We start from the raw sequence: 17,632 nt of genomic DNA on the forward strand, positions 1-17,632 counted from the left end.
TTAGAAAATATTTTAATCATATATCAATGTTAAATATATAGGAAAATTATATATACATGTGCATACTAATTCCTTTTAGACTGATTAGTTTAATAATCAGTTTTCTAGTTGAAAGAAGTTACTTCGAATATTTAAAGCATAGCTCTGTCCTATTTTTTTTAAATCACAAATGTTTTTGAAGCAAGAGTGTTGTTCAGATATGAACAATCCATTAAAAATAGCTCTGTCCTTTTTTGTTGTTGTTCTCTGTCCATTTTGTCTAAGCAGCTATCCTATATAATAAGAGAGTAATATGCAAATTGACCAAATGGTGGAATGACCAGAACACCCGCGGCCCCTTGCTCCGGCCGGCCCGCTCCCAATGGCCACCATCGGGGGCAGGCCGGCTGAACCCCACTAGTGTGCAAATTCGTGCACCAGGCCTCTAGTCCTCTTACATAATAAAAGCCTGATATGCAAATTGACCGAATGACCAGTGGAACGACCAGTTGCTATGACACGCACTGACCATCGGGGCAGACGCTCAATGCAGGAACTGCCCCCAGCCCGCAGGCCCCAGGCCAGCCAAGGTGAGTGCCAGCAGGGCCTCTCTCCCACTCCCCTGGTCGCCCCACAGAGGGAATTGACTGGTGGCAGCAGGGTGATCGGGGGGCAGGGCTGGCCAGCGAGCTTGCAGCGCTATCCCCCCCAATCGCCCCGCTGGTCGCCTCTAAGATGGGTGCCAGCAGGGGCCCTCTGACCACCCTGTCAGTCACCCCACAGAGGGAGGAAACTGGCAGCGGTGGCGGGCAGGACAGGGCTGGTGAGTGGGTGGTGCCAGGCCAGCCAAGGCGGGTGCCAGCAGGGGGCCCCTGATCACCCTGCTGGTCGCTCCACAGATCGGCCCTGATTGCCTGGCCAGGCCTAGGGACCCTACCCCTGCACAAGTTTTGTGCACCAGGCCTCTAGTTTTAAATATTTTTTTGTCAAACTTAAGCTAAGGATAAATTCCAAAATTGTCATTTTAAAATAGTTTCTGCCAGCAGAATTTTAAAAAGAATTCTTTAAAAGGATGTACACTGAGTGGCCAGATTATTATGACCATCTGACATTTGTAGGCAAATTAGCTATAATTACGTGCTAAAGTTGCTAGAGCGCCAGACCATTATAAATAGGGAAGCAGGTTGTTTACCACGACAGTAGAAGTGATTTTTTTTCTGAATATACGGGTAAACAATGAGATTTAACAGCCTTTGAACGTGGGAGACTATATATATATATATATACACACACACTGAGTGGCCATATTATTATGACCACCCCATCAGTACTTCGTTGGGCCACCTTTTGTCTTCAATACTGCGGCAATTCTTCTTGGCATTGACTCCACGAGATGTTGAAAGGTGATGCAAGGAATCTGACACCATGCCTGATGAATAGCACTGTCCAGTTCTGTGAGATTTGATGGTTGTGGAACCAGCTGCCTGATGGTTCTTTTAACTTTGTCCCACAAATGCTCAATTGGATTGAGATCTGGTGATTGTGGGGGCCACCTAAGCAAGGTAAAGTCTCCCTCATGTTCTTGAAACCACTCCTGCACAATACGAGCACCGTGGCATGGTGCATTGTCTTGTTGGAAGAAGCCATCTCCATTGGGATAAGCCATCAACATGATAGGATGAACTTGATCAGCAATGATACTTAGGTATGTTGTGCTATTCAGACGTTGTTCCACACGAATTAAAGGGCCCAAGTCATGCCAGGAAAACATGCCCCGAACCATAACACTGCCCCCACCAGCTTGAAGGGTTGCACTCATGCATGTGGGGTGCATGCTTTCATGCTTTTTCCACTAAATTCTCACTCTGCCATCTGCATGATGCAACTGGAAACGTGATTCATCGGACCACATGACTTTTTTCCAATGCTCGACTGTCCAGTCCTTGTGTTCCTGTGCGAATTGGAGACGTTTTATCTTGGTAACTGCAGACAGCAAAGGTGTTCGAACAGGCCTTTGGCTTCCATATCCCATACGATGCAGTGAACGGCTAATCTGCCTACAAACGTCAGGTGGTCATAATAATCTGGCCACTCAGTGTATACATTATGTTGTCACAACTTTTAATTATTTTCTGTCTCACAGTTTATATTCTATTTTTTTTTACTATAGTTTAGTGTCTGACTAAAAATAACTATGCAAATCAAGCTTTTTTCTTGGGGGGGTGGTGGTATTCACTTGTACAACTAGGTGTAATCTTTCTGTACTGTTTGTAGTTTTCAGTATTGAATACCAAGCTCTGAAAAATCTTATTGAGTGGCTTACTAAAGGAAGGAAATAAGTTTTTTCCTTTAAAAGTGAAACCAAATGCTTGTTTGTACTATGCATAAGGTATTGATACTTGTTAAGAATTCAACCTGCTTAGAGATAGACATGTTGCCTACATTAAGCAAATAAAGTTTTTAAAAATATATATTTTTTTCATTTTAGAGAGCAGAAGGAAAAGAAACATTAAACGGCTGCCTCCTGCACACCCCACATGGGGATCGAGCCTGCAACCCAGGCATGTACCCTGACTGGAAATGGAATACTGACCTCCTGCTTCGATGCTCAACCACTGAGCCACACTGGCTGGGCACAAATACATTATGACCCATTCTGCTACATCTTGGCAAAACCCAAGACTTAAAGCTCAAAGTTAATCCCTTTCCTGTAATATTTAAAAAAAAAAACAACACACATTTTTATTGATTTCAGAGAGGAAGGGAGAGGGAAAGAGAGAGAAACATCAATGATGAAAGAGAATCATTGATTGGCTGCCTCCTGCATGCTCCACACTGGGGATCGAGCCCACAACCCAGGTATGTGCCCTGACCGGGAATGAAACCATAACCTCCTGGTTCATGGGTCGATCCTCAACCACTGAGTCACGCTGGCCGGGCTCCTGTAATCTTTTCTTACCAAATTTCCTGTCAGATTTCTCCATGTGATTTAAGAACTACAGATTGAGAGGTAAAACTCTGAAATATGGCGAACATTTTAAAATGTTCTAGAAGGAATTAGTATATTGGAAATTCTCTTGACCTCTTAATACCAGTAGCATATTATGTACATAGATCTATGTATTTGTTAATTTGTTGAGGTGACTTGAAATAGTATCAGATTATTACTCAAAGTATACATACATTTACCACACTTCTAGAATCAAAATTACAATATGTTCTGACAATTTTTTTAAACATATTTTATTGATTTTTTACAGAGAGGAAGGGAGAGGGATAGAGAGCTAGAAACATCAATGAGAGAGAAACATCGATCAGCTGCCTCCTGCACACGCCCCACTGGGGATGTGCCCGCAACCAAGGTACATGCCCTTGACCAGAATCAAACTCGGGACCCTTCAGTCTGCAGGCTGACGCTCTATCCACTGAGCCAAACCGGTTAGGGCTGTTCTGACAATTTTGATCTGTTTAATGGTTTTATCAAAATATGCACGAGACAGAATTGTTACAATCAGAATTGTTAAAAATATTTGGAGTATATTATAGTTTTTTAAGAATATAGAAGCAGAACATCCACTTTAGAAGTGCAGTTTGAACTTTACTCAAACCATTTAGGATAAATAACCTTTGAAATATTACAGTTTCTAGAGAAACATTGACATTTAGTAGGAAGCATCTCTTAAGCATGTTAAGTAAAATGTCCAGGCTTTGCTTACTAACAAGGTATAAAGGGTATATTGCTCTATTAACAACTGGATCAGATAAGTCAGTCCCCCACACCCCTGAGTTATTTGAAGGTTTCCATAAAAGCAAAAACAAAAAAGGAAGAGAATCCAACATGTGTTTGGTATTACGCTTAAATCATTAATTCAATGAACCAATATTATGTGACATACTATACTAAGGGCAAAGAAATAAAATATAGCTCTTGCCCTCAAAGTAAGTACTTACTTTCTGGTGGGAGAGACAGTCATGTATGTACTAACAATTACAGTGTGATATGTGAAGTACTATGATGGAAGGAAAGTAAAGGGTGGCTTGGGAGCATTGAAGGAGGATGCTCGAATCTAATGAAGAGACAGGTAGTTTGCCAGGGAAAGATTTCTTAGCAAGGGAACACTTCAACTTAAAAGATACATAGGAGCCACAGCTGTTTTGGCTCAATGGATAGAGCGTCAGCCTGTGGACTGAAGGATCCTGGGGTAGATTCTGGTCAAGGGCACATTGCCCAGGTTGCAGGCTCTATCCCCAGTAGGGGGCATGCAGGAGGCAGCCAATCAATGATTCTCTCTCATCGATGTTTCTATCTCTCTCCCTTCCTCTCTGAAATCAATAAAAATATATTTTTTAAAAAGAGCAGAGTTACTACATAAAGATAATAAAAGGCATTCCACACAGAAGGAACAGTGAATAACATGAAGGATTTGGGAAACAAGCAGCTGAAAATAACTAAAATGTAGGCACAATGGTGGGATATTGGCCATTGTCCAGGCCAGAGAGAAGTCAGACCATGAAAAACTCTGCCTTTTGAGTGCCACCTTAAAAAATCAACACTATCTCCAAGCAGGGGAGTGTTTTAGTAGTTGGGATGATTTCTTTATTTTACTTTTATTGAATTTATTGGGGTGACATTGGTTGATTAAAGTAGTTGGGTGATTTCTTAATAGTTGAAAATCATAACCAAAGAGGCTTGATTGGTGAAGGCTTTATCAACCTGGAGGTCTCTAATGCTATACTATAGAACCTTGGCCGGACACTATTCTCTTCAACATTTATCCATAAAATTAATGAAGATATGAACTGTTCGCCAAAGCAGATAGCCAGTGTAGAAGGAGATCAAAACATCTCAACAGGCTGAAACAATGGAAGAAATCTTTCAGGATAAAAGAGGCCCGTTGAGAAAACGAGCTAGATGTCTCCTGAGATCCTTTTACTTTTGAAATTCTGTGATTCTATTTCCAAAGAACATTGGTCCTCCTTTAAATACCTTCATCTTCTAATTTCCTGAAGTTCATTTACTCAGCAATAATCTACGTAAAAGCACCCAGTATTCCTGAAACATAGTAGGTAACGTCTTTTTGTTTTTTCTTTTTTTCCCCAGTCTGATTAAAAAGTAGTTCAAGTAGAAAACAGTAAGTCAAAGCAAGCCATTCAGAGGTTTACTTCATCCAGGAAGGAGTCTTCTCTTTCAACCTAAAACTATGGGAACCACACTACATGTTTCATCAAACCTAAGACACCAGCAATTGTAAGACATTATTTTATGTGTCACTAAAAATAAAATGCTGCTAGGTACAATTTAACACTATTGATTTAAAGACATCCCAATTTCAGAGATATTAAAATGTGAAAAAATACATTTTTATGTCAACAGAAATGGTAATGAACCTCAGTGCTACATTGGTCTTAAAAAGGGATAATCATAATCACAAAAGGGTGAAGCAAATATATAAGAATCTCCACTGATAATCTAAGGTTTTGTGTTTTATAGGCAACTAAATGTTTGGGCTAATTTGTAGCATTATTTGCCATTCTAGAAGTTTCTGAATCTGCCTAATTGAACATGTGGGCTGCACCACCTTTATAAATTGATTGTAGTACAGTTAGGTAATCGACCTCAGAGAAAGCAGCTCTAAAACTCAAAAGTTCTAGAGTAAGTCTTTTTCACTAGGGTGTCTGTATTTCTCTGTGATTGTCAAAATGATTTCATTGGCAAACATTACAATGCAGATTTGAAAGACTTGCTGACTAAGTGGCTATTTGGGGGAGAGGCTGGAGTCTAGGATGACTTACAGGTTTCTGGTTTGAGCAATTCTGGGTGGTGGTGATACTGAGATTAGAATTGGAAGAGAAGAAAAAAAGAAAACAAGTGTCAGCACTTGTCACCATCACACTCTCGCTATCTTGTTCAGGCTAGACATGATTTGCTGTTCTCTGCTGATCAAGATGGATCTGCATGTTGTTTCTCCTTTAATGATTCAGGATCATAAACAATTAGATTGAAAGAGATCTTAAAAATCAGTTTACATCCACCTGTTCTTCTATTGTTTCCCCAAATCAGTGTTTGAATTACTCTTCCTGTGAAATAACCATCCAGGGAGATTAAATTGCTTGACCTCTCTCAATTTCCACAATTTTAAAATGGAGAATATTATTATCTACCTCAGAGAATTAAATCTGATAGTAGCTATAAAGCACTAGTGCCTAGCAAGTGTTCAATAAATAACTCCTTAATAAATATCAGCTTAAAATAACAATCTTATAGTTGTGAAATCAATTTGTATGTAGTGACCAGCAATTTAAAGTAGAATGGAATACATTATATGTAGTATGTGTATTATTTCATAAAATACCTGTTTCCATTTAAATGTGGGTACATATGCATGTGTGTGTTTTGAGGCACAATGTGGAATGTATTACTGTGGGACAGGTAGAAAAAAGTCTGAGAAACACTGCAACACGTTAGTTTGTTTCTTCCTTTGCTGATTTTTCATGTTGAAAGCAGACATTATTATTATTACTTGTGTTGTTGTTAATATCCGAGGATTTTTTTTTTCACATTGATTTTCAGAGAGAGTGGAGGGAGAGAGAGAAACATCCATGTGAGAGAGAGACATTGACTGGTTGCCTCCCATACTCCTCCTGGGGTGGAAGCCCCAACCCAGTTCTGTGCCCTGGAACTGAATCCAACCCGGACCCTCTGGTGTGCGGGCAGACACTCTAACCATCGAGCAACCCGGCCGGAGCACAGCCCTTATTTTTAAAGAGATCATCTCTCTGTCAAAGCCTTGGTAACTATAAAGTACTGTCTCTGTCAACTATTTTTGTTTACAACTCCGAGCACAGTGTTTTGTAAATAGAAGGTGCTAAATACAGGACGACTGAACCAGGCACTGGAGATAGCATGAAACACACAGAGTAGTGTTTCTCAATCTTTTCTGGGAGACCAGTGTTCTTTGAGTTGTTGAAAGTTTTGGACCCTCTTTCCAGAAGACATGCCAAGCAACTCGCAATTTCCGCAGGTTCCAGAGAATCCCAAAATCTCCATTCATCGCGCTCTAAGGATCCATAGACCCTAACGCAGGAACCCTGCAATGAGAGGTTTAACCTCTGACTGTGTGTGAAGTCGAGAGGGAAGGAAGGCTCGGGGATTAGATTACTTTTTAAATTTTCCTACAAATCCTGGGATTCTAGAACTTTGGTGCACGAGGGCATAGGCAGACACGGAAGAAGACAGTCTATTCCGGTCAAAGAATAGTGGGGACAATTTTAACACTTCTTTGACCCACGTTAAGCCAGGTGAAGCCGAAACTGCAGCTCGAAGGGGCTGAATGACACCGCGGGCAGAGTCAGGGAAATAGACTGACAGCAAGTTCTAAAGTAAACCCTCCGGAGGGGAGAGTGGGCGGAGCAAGCAGCGGGGGGGAGGAAGGGGCGGGGCCGCGCACGCGCACCCGGGTGTCCGCGCCGACGTCTCTGGGTTTCCTCTCGCAGCCACTCTTCCTTTCAGTCCAGTACGGTGGCCGACGGGAGCCAGACGCTGGGGATGAATGAAGGTGCTGGGTGCAGGTTGAAACAGTCTCCTCCGCTTTCTGCTCCCTTCGGCCTGGGTTCTGCCTTTGCGCGGAGGCCCCATCCAGCCCCCCCGCACCGCTGACCCGATTGGCCCCGGCGTCAGACTTCAGGGAGCCCGGGTCGACTCAGGGCACCGCTGGGGTCGGGGAGTCCAGATGCTCGCCTAGGCCCGATTTCGGACCGCGCTCTCGATTTCTACCGCGTCCCGCCTCTGGGACGCGGATGCGGGTGGGATCCCGGGAGGTTGGAGGGCAGAACCGAAGGTCTGAAGCTTCCGCTTCTCGGACCTCAGCGCGTCCCCTGGTCCTGGTCGGCAGCCCGCCCGCTTTTCTCAGCCCGAGGGACTGGTTGGTCCTCGTTACACCGGGGGTGAGACCTGTGAGCACACAGGGCACCTCTGCTCCCTCAGCCCGCCCCTCGGTGCGAAGGCCAACTCCTCTTGCTTAAAAGCAAAGCAGCGTTTCTGCCCACGACTGGTACCCATGATGGCATTGGCTTACTGACCCCTGTTGTTTTTTTGTTGTTGGTTTGTTTGTTTTTTTAATGCCTCTGATTACTCCTGAGGACAGAGAAGTGCCCGAGTGGCACTCATCTGTCTCCCATAGCTGATTGCACCTCCCGCCTCCACAGCTGGTTTTCACCCAGGGCACACGGGATGGTGGTAAGGCCTCCAGAGTTTTGAATCGGACATTGCCTTTGGCTCTTGAGGCCATTGGCCAACGCCGACTCCTGCAGTGCGGAAAGAGAAGCCTGACATTCTTTAACCTGTTGGCAAGGCATGTGAAACAAGAGAGGGACAGAAGAGGAGCGTTCTTCACCATGCCGTCGGCTTATTTTTATTTTATGTGTGGCACTCGGAGGACTGGTGTCATGGAGAAAGCTTTGGGCTGAGATATAGTAGATGAGAATTCAGCCTTGGCTTTTGCCTCTAACTAGTAATAATACTATGGGCTTGTTACTTAATCTCTCTGCTTCATATTCGTTCTTCGCAAACTAAGAGTATTTGAACAGAAAATCCCTAAGGCTAGAAGAGACATTAATATACTATTTTCTTTCTCATTTTCCAGATGGCCGTAGAAATGTAGGGAGCCCTTAATTGTTCCAGGAACTGATTGTCAACACAGGGGCTTATTAAAGATAAACCACATTTTCCAGGGTACTTAAAAAGAGGGTGTTCATACGTGTGGGAGTTACATCCCTACTTTTTTTTTTTTTTTTTTTAATCATTAGGACCAACAGTGACAATGACGGAGTGTACAAGCCTTCAGTTTGTCAGCCCCTTTGCGTTTGAGGCAATGCAGAAGGTGGATGTTGTTCGTTTGGCATCGTTAAGTGACCCAGAATTAAGACTTCTCCTGCCCTGCTTGGTGCGGATGGCACTTTGTGCTCCTGCTGACCAGAGCCAAAGCTGGGCCCAGGATAAAAAACTCATTCTTCGCCTTCTCTCGGGAGTGGAAGCTGTCAACTCCATTGTTGCCTTGTTGTCTGTGGACTTCCATGCCTTGGAACAGGATGCCAGCAAAGAACAGCAGCTTCGGTAACGTTACGTTATACAATATGCAGATTGGGATTTACTCGGGCTTGCCAAAGAAGGAGGAATCAAATATCTTTTGGAGCTTTGTGGGCTTTTTATTGGATGCACGCCAAAAAGAGAAGATTGAGAGTCTAAACTTTGGAGAGTATTTTACTTGTTTTTTTTTTTCTACTTACAGTTAAAATTCTTTTGAATTTCCATATTATAAAATGTTGTGTAGAGAAGTTTCGATACATACACTATTGTATTCCGTCTAAACTGATTAGGCCAGTTACTCTCAGTGGGAACTGGGTAGAGTAAGTTCCCCTAGAGTAGAAGGATTTATTGGAATCATCTGAGAGGTTTTTTAAGTTTACATGGAGTCTCCAATGTGAGTCTCTGGGCGGAGGTTTTGTTCGTCCCTGCCCATTGTGAATCCAATAATGCGCCACTGTTGTTAATAGAAGTGGGTATTAACTATCATTTGTGATGGAGTCTTTACATTGGTTGTTAATTCCTGAGATAGATAGGCAAACTAAGTAGTAATTCAGAAGTAATTTCATACATTCATGAAATGTATGAATAGAGTTCATACATTCTTTTGTAGATTATTTCAATAAAAGATAACCTTTTTGTTATTACTTCTATGCCACTGTTCTCATAATTGTTGATTTACACGTTTGTACTTTATTAGGCATAAACTTGGAGGAGGTGCTGGAGAGAGCATCCTGGTATCACAGCTTCAGCATGGACTAACATTAGAGTTTGAACACAGTGATTCACCTCGTCGATTGCGTCTTGTGCTTAGTGAGCTGTTGGCAATTATGAACAAGGTACATTGATTTGAATTACAGCTCAAAATATGCATGAAGCAGAGACAAGAAGGCAGGCAGGATGCATCCTCTTCTACACATATTTCTATTGGTTATATAAGTGTGTTTCTTTCAAAGGTTTCAAATGCTATTAAATGCCTGCCTTAAAGGCTTTCTTTCTCTTATTACTGTTTTCTCTCATGTATGACTCTTCTGTGTTCTCCAGCATAGGGATTTTTTCTATATGGAATTAATACAATGGCTTCTTGACAGTTACATAAGATTACCAAATTCGCCGAAACCGGTTTGGCTCAGTGGATAGAGCGTCGGCCTGCAGACTGAAAGGTCCCGGGTTCGATTCCGGTCAAGGGCATGTACCTGGGTTGCGGGCACATCCCCAGTAGGAGATGTGCAGGAGGCGGCTGATCGATGGTTCTCTCTCATCGATGTTTCTAACTCTCTATCTCTCTCCCTTCCTCTCTGTAAAAAATCAATAAAATATATTAAAAAAAAAAAGATTACCAAATTTGATTATACCATGATAGGGTACAATTTCCCCCATAAAATGTTGTGTTGTATAACTGAAAAATGTACACAGTTCCTTCAGACACTGAGTGAGTATTAATAACCTTTATATAACAGTGAGTAGGGAATATCAAAGCTGAATTGGATGTAGGTCATTGACTAGCCTTACTCACTAGATGACTGAATTGCTTCTTTACAGTAAAGGCTATTCAACTTCTCATGTCAGCAAAATGATAGATTATTTTAGGTTATGCACCTGTGGGTAATTATGGTTAATTGAAACTCTGAGTTTTAAATTTGTGAATGTCAGGGGTCTATCATACAAAGAACTAAATTAGATCTTCATAGTAAGATGGCTTAAATGAGATTAGGCCCAGAGTTTTAGGGGAAAAGTTATTTACTGTTTGATTTCAAGGTCAGTTAATTTATAATAAAGTTTTATAAATTGTGGAGAAACCCCCCCCCCCCTGAAATTCTGTTTCCAAATAAAATACTTGGTAAGGGGAGAGGGGCTCATCAATTTTAGATAGTTTTTAAGATATGTTGTAAATCTTTAAAAACTTTCTTTCTATTACAATTATTTTATTTTACTCTTTTCTATTATATGGAAAGTCTTTAATTTCTACCAATATTTCTCCTACATATTTTTCTTAATAACCTCACTTGATGTCTCTAATAAAATAAGTGACCTTTCTGTTGTGGAATGTTTCTGGCATATAGGAAACGTGGTGATAAAACTACTCTAGGAAAGTTTTTAAAAAGTTAGTAGGTACTTTTGTTGACTTAAATTTTTATTCTTTGTTTTTCTCACAGTTCATTCAGCATTGAACATGAATTTATATTTGTTATGCTACTTTAAGTTTACAGGTTTTTTTTTCTTTTTTCAGCTACAACTTATGTAGGTAGCATTTCTAGTTCATTTCTTTGGATTGTCTTATCTTTAATTCCAGATGTCTCCAAATATTTATATAGACATAAATTATAGAAACCCATACTGTCATGTCTGAATAATAATTAATGTGACTGTTAATTGGTTACATTGGTTCAAATTTATGGAATATTGCATATTCTGATGCTGTGTATTAATGACATATTAAGAGACGTAGTGTGCAAGCTGAACAAATAATTACAAAATTAGTAAGGAATTTAATTAATTACCTAACATTAATAGAGTTTATATATATATATTTTTAATTTAGGTATCTGATTGCAGTGGAGAATTTTTTATCAAGTCATCTGAGCTATTTGAGAGTCCAGTCTATTTGGAGGAAGCTGCAGATGTACTTTGTATTTTACAAGCAGGTACTGTAATGAATGCTAAGATACATTTCAGTTATAGTTTTTTGTTAAATGATACTGTATCACTTCTTAACTTGGAATGTACCTTAAAAAATTAAGTAAAAAATGACTAATAGTATACCCTGGCTGGTGTGGCTCAGTTGATTGGAGCTCACACCAAAAGGTCACATATTCGAAACCAGTTGTTTCTCTCTCTTTCCCCTTCTCTTTCCCCCCCTCTTCCTTTCCCTCTCCCTTTCGCTTTCTCTAAAATCAATAAAATACATCATTGGGTGAGAACAAAAAAAAAAAAAAAAAAAAGCCCTGGTCAGAGTGCTCAGTGGTTAGACTGCACACTAAAGGTTTCGGGTTCAATTCCCGGTCAAGGGCACGTTCCTGGGTTGCAGGTTCAATCCTTGGCCTGGATCAGGTTCAATCCTTGGCCTGGATCAGGGTGCATGTGGGAGGCAACCAATTGATGTATATCGCTTACATCAATGTTTCTTTCTCTCTCTCTCTGTCTCCCTCTCTCTTTCCCCTCCCCTCTTCCACCTGCCCCACACTGAGGACCAAGCCCACAAACCCAGGCATGTACCCTGATGTGGAATCGAACTGTGACCTCCTGGTCCATAGGTCAATGCCCAACCATTGAGCCACACTATCTGGGTGGAACTGAGCTATTTTTAATTTCATTTAATTTAGATTTAAATAACCACAGGTGATTGGTGGCTGTCCTACTAGACACTTCAACTCTAGACTGTGAAAAGAAATTGCCTTAATTGCTTTTAAATGACATCAGTGAAATGTCAAAAGATGTTTAATGTAAATACAATGAAATGTCACTCTTCAGTAGTAACACTGCCTTTGTTTTCTCATAGAGCTCCCTTCCCTGCTTCCTATAGTTGATGTAGCTGAAGCCTTGCTACATGTTAGAAATGGTGCCTGGTTCTTGTGTCTGTTGGTGGCCAATGTTCCTGATAGTTTCAATGAAGGTAAATATAATTTTGAAATGGGATATTGAAGAGATTTACTTGGGCATCTAAGGACCTCTGTTTGAGCTAAGAAGAAACATTTATGGGGTTTTGATATTTTTTGTCTTTTGAAAGTTTATTAGTGTGCACTAATTTTAGAAATATTGAGTTTAGAGGTTTCAAAATTGCTTTGAGATTAACATTTTAAGTACAGTGAGTATGTAGCAAATTTTTTTTTTTTTTTGCTGATAGGCACTGGTGCTATATTATGACAATAAAAAATACCAAAGAACTAGAAGATATAATCCCAACGCTCAGGAAGCAAAGAGGAGAGGAGACATATATCTGTGAAATAGCCAGGGAGCAGTTGATGCATGGTATCAGTAATCAGAAATACCAGCAATTAGGCCGTTGTTTTTTAGCCTTATTGCTATCAGTTTGCAGAAAAGTGTAGGGTAGAAATTAAGAAAAATCAATTGAAATTTTTCATGTCTATTTCAAACTACTAGTGATTGAAGATTATTATTTGGGTCTGAGTGATATAAAAGTAAAAACATTATTGAGTAAGGTAATTTGGGAATTGGGAGCCATGGAGGAAAAAAACACTGAATCTGGGGGTTATAATTTCTGGCTTTGTCAATTATTCTTTATGTGATTGCCATCAAGATACTTCACATCTATAAAATGGAGATACTGATATTTCTCTTACATTTCTAAGAGATTATCACATGATATGTAAAAGCCCTTTGGAAGCATTGTCCTTACTAATTTTCTGTCTACTTGTTCCAATAGTTACTGAGGGGAGGGTGTTGATATCTCCAGACATAATTGTGGATTTCCTTTCAGTTTGTTGAGCCAGCAACTTGGGCATGTGCCCTGACTGGGAATCGAACTGTGACCTTCTGGTTCATAGGTTGTCGCTCAACCACTGAGCTACATGGGCTGGGCTTGCCTTCATTTTTGAAAGATATTTTCATTGGGTATAAAATTTTAGGTTGACATTTTCTTTTAGCTCTTTCAAGATGTCATTCTGTTCTCTGTGGTGATTTTTATTTCTGTTCTGTATATAATGTTTCTTTTTGCCTCTGGCTATTTTTATTTACGTATTTATGTATTTATTTATTTATTTATTCTGGCTACTTTCTTTGTTATCACTGATTTTCAGAAATTTGATTATGATGTGTCTGGATATGATTTCTTTGTGTTTATCCTGCTTGGAGTTTATTGAGTTTCTCTGTGTTTTTAATTTTCATCAAATTTGGACAAATATATTTTTGTCTTCTATTCCCTTTCTCTGTTTGGCTCCTTGATATTGTCCCAAAGGTCACTGTGCATATTTTAAGTCTTTTTTTAAATTCTGTGCTTTATTTTTACCAGTTTCTTTTACTATGCTTTCAAGTTTCCTAACCCTTTTCTTCTGTAGTGTCTAATCTGCATAAATGATTGCTTCTCAAGGCTGAAAATTTTTTTCTAACTTTTTACTTACAAAGCTTAAAGTAATAGAGGCTATTCAATGTTCAGTTTGTAGAGGCCTGATCAAAAATGGAGAACGACAGGATGAAGAGAGTCTTGGAGGAAGGCGCAGAACAGATGCCTTATGCTTTTTATGTAAAATGAATCCTTCTCAGGCTCTCAAGGTCCGAGGCATGGTGGTAAGAGGTCTTATTTTTATGAGACAAAAGACTTTATATTAGGACCAGGAACTCTTCTCAAGATGGTTTTGGAATCTTGTAGAAAATTATAATTATATCCTGGATGTATTACCTTCCTCTCTGGGTTTTTATGTTTTGTGATACTTCTTCCTCTAAACTTTAGAGCAGCGGTTCTCAACCTGTGGGTCGCGACCCCTTTGGGGGGGTCGAACGACCCTTTCACAGGGGTCGCCTAAGACCATCGGAAAACACATATATAATTACATATTGTTTTTGTGATTAATCGCTATGCTTTAATTATGTTCAATTTGTAACAATGAAATTGGGGGTCACCACAACATGAGGAACTGTATTAAAGGGTCGCGGCATTAGGAAGGTTGAGAACCACTGCTTTAGAGGCTTTAGATTCTGAAGCATCCTGGCTCTTTTCCTTATGATACTGAGTTCAGTTTGTTTTCTGTGCTGTGTTAGGTGGAAGAATGTCACTTGCCAGGCCTTGGAGTAGCTTTGACATTGGATCATACTAAGAATGAAGTTAGTGAAGATGGAGTGACTGACTTGGTTTGTTTTGTTAGTGGTTTGCTTCTTGGAACAAATGCGAAAGTCCGGACTTGGTTTGGAACTTTTATCCGAAATGGACAACAGGTGAGGGATAAATATCTGTATAGGTTAAGGATCAGGATATTTTGGCAATTAGTAAAAGAGGAAGAAACACTTTGAGAATGATGTCATTAGACCAATGGTTCTCCAATTTCTTAGCCTCAGGACCCTCCTAACATTAAAAAAAAAAATCAGTGAGGATACCAGAGAGCTTTTGTTTATGTGCTTTTATCTATTGCTATTTATCAGATTAGAAATGAAAACAAATATTTGAAATACTTATTTAAAAATAATAATCTATTCAGTGTGAACATAACATTTTTTAATAAAAATAGCCATATTTTCCAAAATAAAAAAAATTAATGAGAGTGGTGGTGTTTTTACATTTTTGCAAATCTCTTTAATGTCTGGTTTCATAAAAACTGTTGGAGAACTACGCTGTAATCGTAAAAATAATAGTAAAAAAGGCCAATAATGTCTTAGTATTATTAACCAGTTAACTGCCACGATGTTTTGAATTTAATTAAAAAAGGTCTGCCGCTTGCGTCTATAGACGCTTACGGCGTACAAATGGTTAAGGACACATTTTTGACCTGGTTTCCCTGAAAGCATTTGAGAATCTGCTATTAGTTAAGTCCTAAACATACTTAACTAATAGCAGAGCTGTTGTTTAAATCCAAGGTCTTGTGTCTCCAAAATATGAGCACTTCTATAGCACATGTGACTCCATTAGTCATTATGTATTTGAAAATACCATTTTAAATGATGTTTTACAATTCAAATTGTACTTAATTTAGTGTATTCTGTACAACCAATCCAAATTAGGATGAGTGGAGTATTCTTGAAATGAACCAGTGAATTTTGAGTGTGCTCGATTGGTTAAAATGAGATTCTGTAGTTATGACAGCCTCCTTAAAGGGGTCAATTTCAAGTGTTTACCTGGGGAGCTCTGTTTGAACTTCCTTCTGACTTACTGAGTGTCCATGCTTTCTTCTCCTTGTGGCTCATATTTCTTGCAGAGGAAAAGAGAGACCAGCAGTTCTGTCCTTTGGCAGATGCGACGGCAGCTGCTTCTGGAGCTGACAGGCATCCTTCCCACAGTGAGAAGCACCCGCATCGCGGACGAGGCTGACGCGGAGACTGAGCCCCATGTGTCTGTGTACTCGGGGCTGAAAGAAGAGCATGTTGTGAAAGCCAGTGCACTCTTACGTCTGTACTGTGCTTTGATGGGGATCGCTGGACTCAAGTATTCCATAATTTGATATTTTACCTTTTTGTCATTTTACTTTCTTGTTTCTAATCCCAAGAAAGTGAGTCAAAGGCCTTTTATTCTGAGGATTTGGGTTTTCTTTTGGGCTTAGTTAGTGGGCTGGCCTATATAAAGAATGAAGTCTTAAGGCAAAACATCCTTAGCTGGGATGTGTCTATCTTTTTTGTTCTGATGTAAATATAATTATGTAAATATGGAACAAGCCAAAGCAGTTTAAGAAACCTGTGACTTCACCACAGCTTGACTGTGAGTGATTGTTTACCAGCCCATGCAGCTGGTTGAAGTAAAGCTCTCCTGTTTCCTATTACAGCTGAGGTCATCAGTTGATATGATGTGATTATTAAGCATAAGGTTTATCATTTAGTCAGTGCACTATATCCTTTTGAATAATGTCCTCAACTGTTTTACACAATCCTCACTTTGCATGGCTTTGATATATATGAATTTCAGTTACCACTGTTTAATTAAATATTATGCTCCCTCAACATCTAATGTATCAGTTACCATGATACATTAACCACATAATTGTGTAAAATACCAGCTTTGCTGAGAGCTCTTTAAGCCATAGATTACTGTATGAATAATATGCACATCATCATCAGTGGCCAATTGCATCATTTCTTTTAAAATCTGTCAGCAATTGGTCACCACACATCGATTACTCAGCTTATGAATAGACAGCAAAGTGGGTGCATGTATTGTCTCCTTGTCTGTCAGTGATAAACCCATGTGACATTTTATAAAAATAGATAACTGAAGGAGGGGATTAGCCAGTAAAGATGAAAGTGAAGCAAAGAAACAAAAAGTGGTACTGTTGGAAGTGGCATTTGAACCAAATGTAAATAGAAGAAATAGCTGACTTGCGCGAATGTTGACACAGTTTCCATTTGAGAGACTCTAGATATGCAGCCAGATGAACTTGTCAACATAAATGAGGAAATTTATTGTGATAAAAAGGATAAAGAAATTTTAGAGGAAGTGATGCAGGCAAAAATCTTCACATGAAAGGAAGTCTCAGGTATTTCATGACTGAAAGTACAGGGGATAACATATTGGAAGTTGAACCAAACTTAGAAGGGGGTATGACAGTTCATCAAGGCTTAGAAAAGACATACACTTTGTGTTGTAAGTTATACAATGAGAAGACAAAGGCTGTTCAGACTACTATTGATAGTTTTATTTTTTTACGAAGAAAACACTTTAATTCCTGATGTGTCTAATATTTTCAATTATAAAGTGCTGTATAAATATTAGTTTTACTGTTTTTTATTTCTTTATGCATTATAACTGACAGAATTTGTAATGTTTTGACAAAAAAAATTTAAAGGTCACAGAACAGTTGAAATATTCTCCATTGATTATTAAGATCACAATGTGTAATTTCAGCTTATATGTTTTTTTAATGATTTTTTAAAAAGATTTTTTAAAAATTGATTTTTAAAGGAAGGGAGAAGGAG

At 39.5% G+C, this 17,632-nt stretch overlaps 1 protein-coding gene across 4 annotated transcripts in view; it reads left to right on the plus strand.

Annotated features, from left to right (window-relative positions):
* Window positions 1–7,448: 7,448 nt before the first annotated feature.
* The window catches only part of INTS2 (integrator complex subunit 2), a 40,716-nt gene continuing 30,532 nt past the window's right edge, over window positions 7,449–17,632 (plus strand). For 2 of the 4 annotated variants that reach the window (XM_023756821.1, XM_006092230.3), the window contains exons 1-8: window positions 7,449–7,548; window positions 8,785–9,091; window positions 9,762–9,900; window positions 11,604–11,706; window positions 12,561–12,674; window positions 14,175–14,305; window positions 14,777–14,950; window positions 15,925–16,151. In XM_023756821.1, coding sequence (XP_023612589.1) covers window positions 7,530–7,548; window positions 8,785–9,091; window positions 9,762–9,900; window positions 11,604–11,706; window positions 12,561–12,674; window positions 14,175–14,305; window positions 14,777–14,950; window positions 15,925–16,151 — 1,214 coding nt within the window. In that variant the 5' untranslated portion in view covers window positions 7,449–7,529. The remainder of the gene's footprint in view (window positions 7,549–8,784; window positions 9,092–9,761; window positions 9,901–11,603; window positions 11,707–12,560; window positions 12,675–14,174; window positions 14,306–14,776; window positions 14,951–15,924; window positions 16,152–17,632) is intronic. The other 2 variants (XM_006092231.3, XM_023756822.1) reach the window with 1 other exon arrangement.

This window comes from Myotis lucifugus, unplaced genomic scaffold (genome assembly GCF_000147115.1).
Source record: "Myotis lucifugus unplaced genomic scaffold, Myoluc2.0 scaffold_99, whole genome shotgun sequence".
Lineage (NCBI taxonomy): Eukaryota > Metazoa > Chordata > Mammalia > Chiroptera > Vespertilionidae > Myotis > Myotis lucifugus.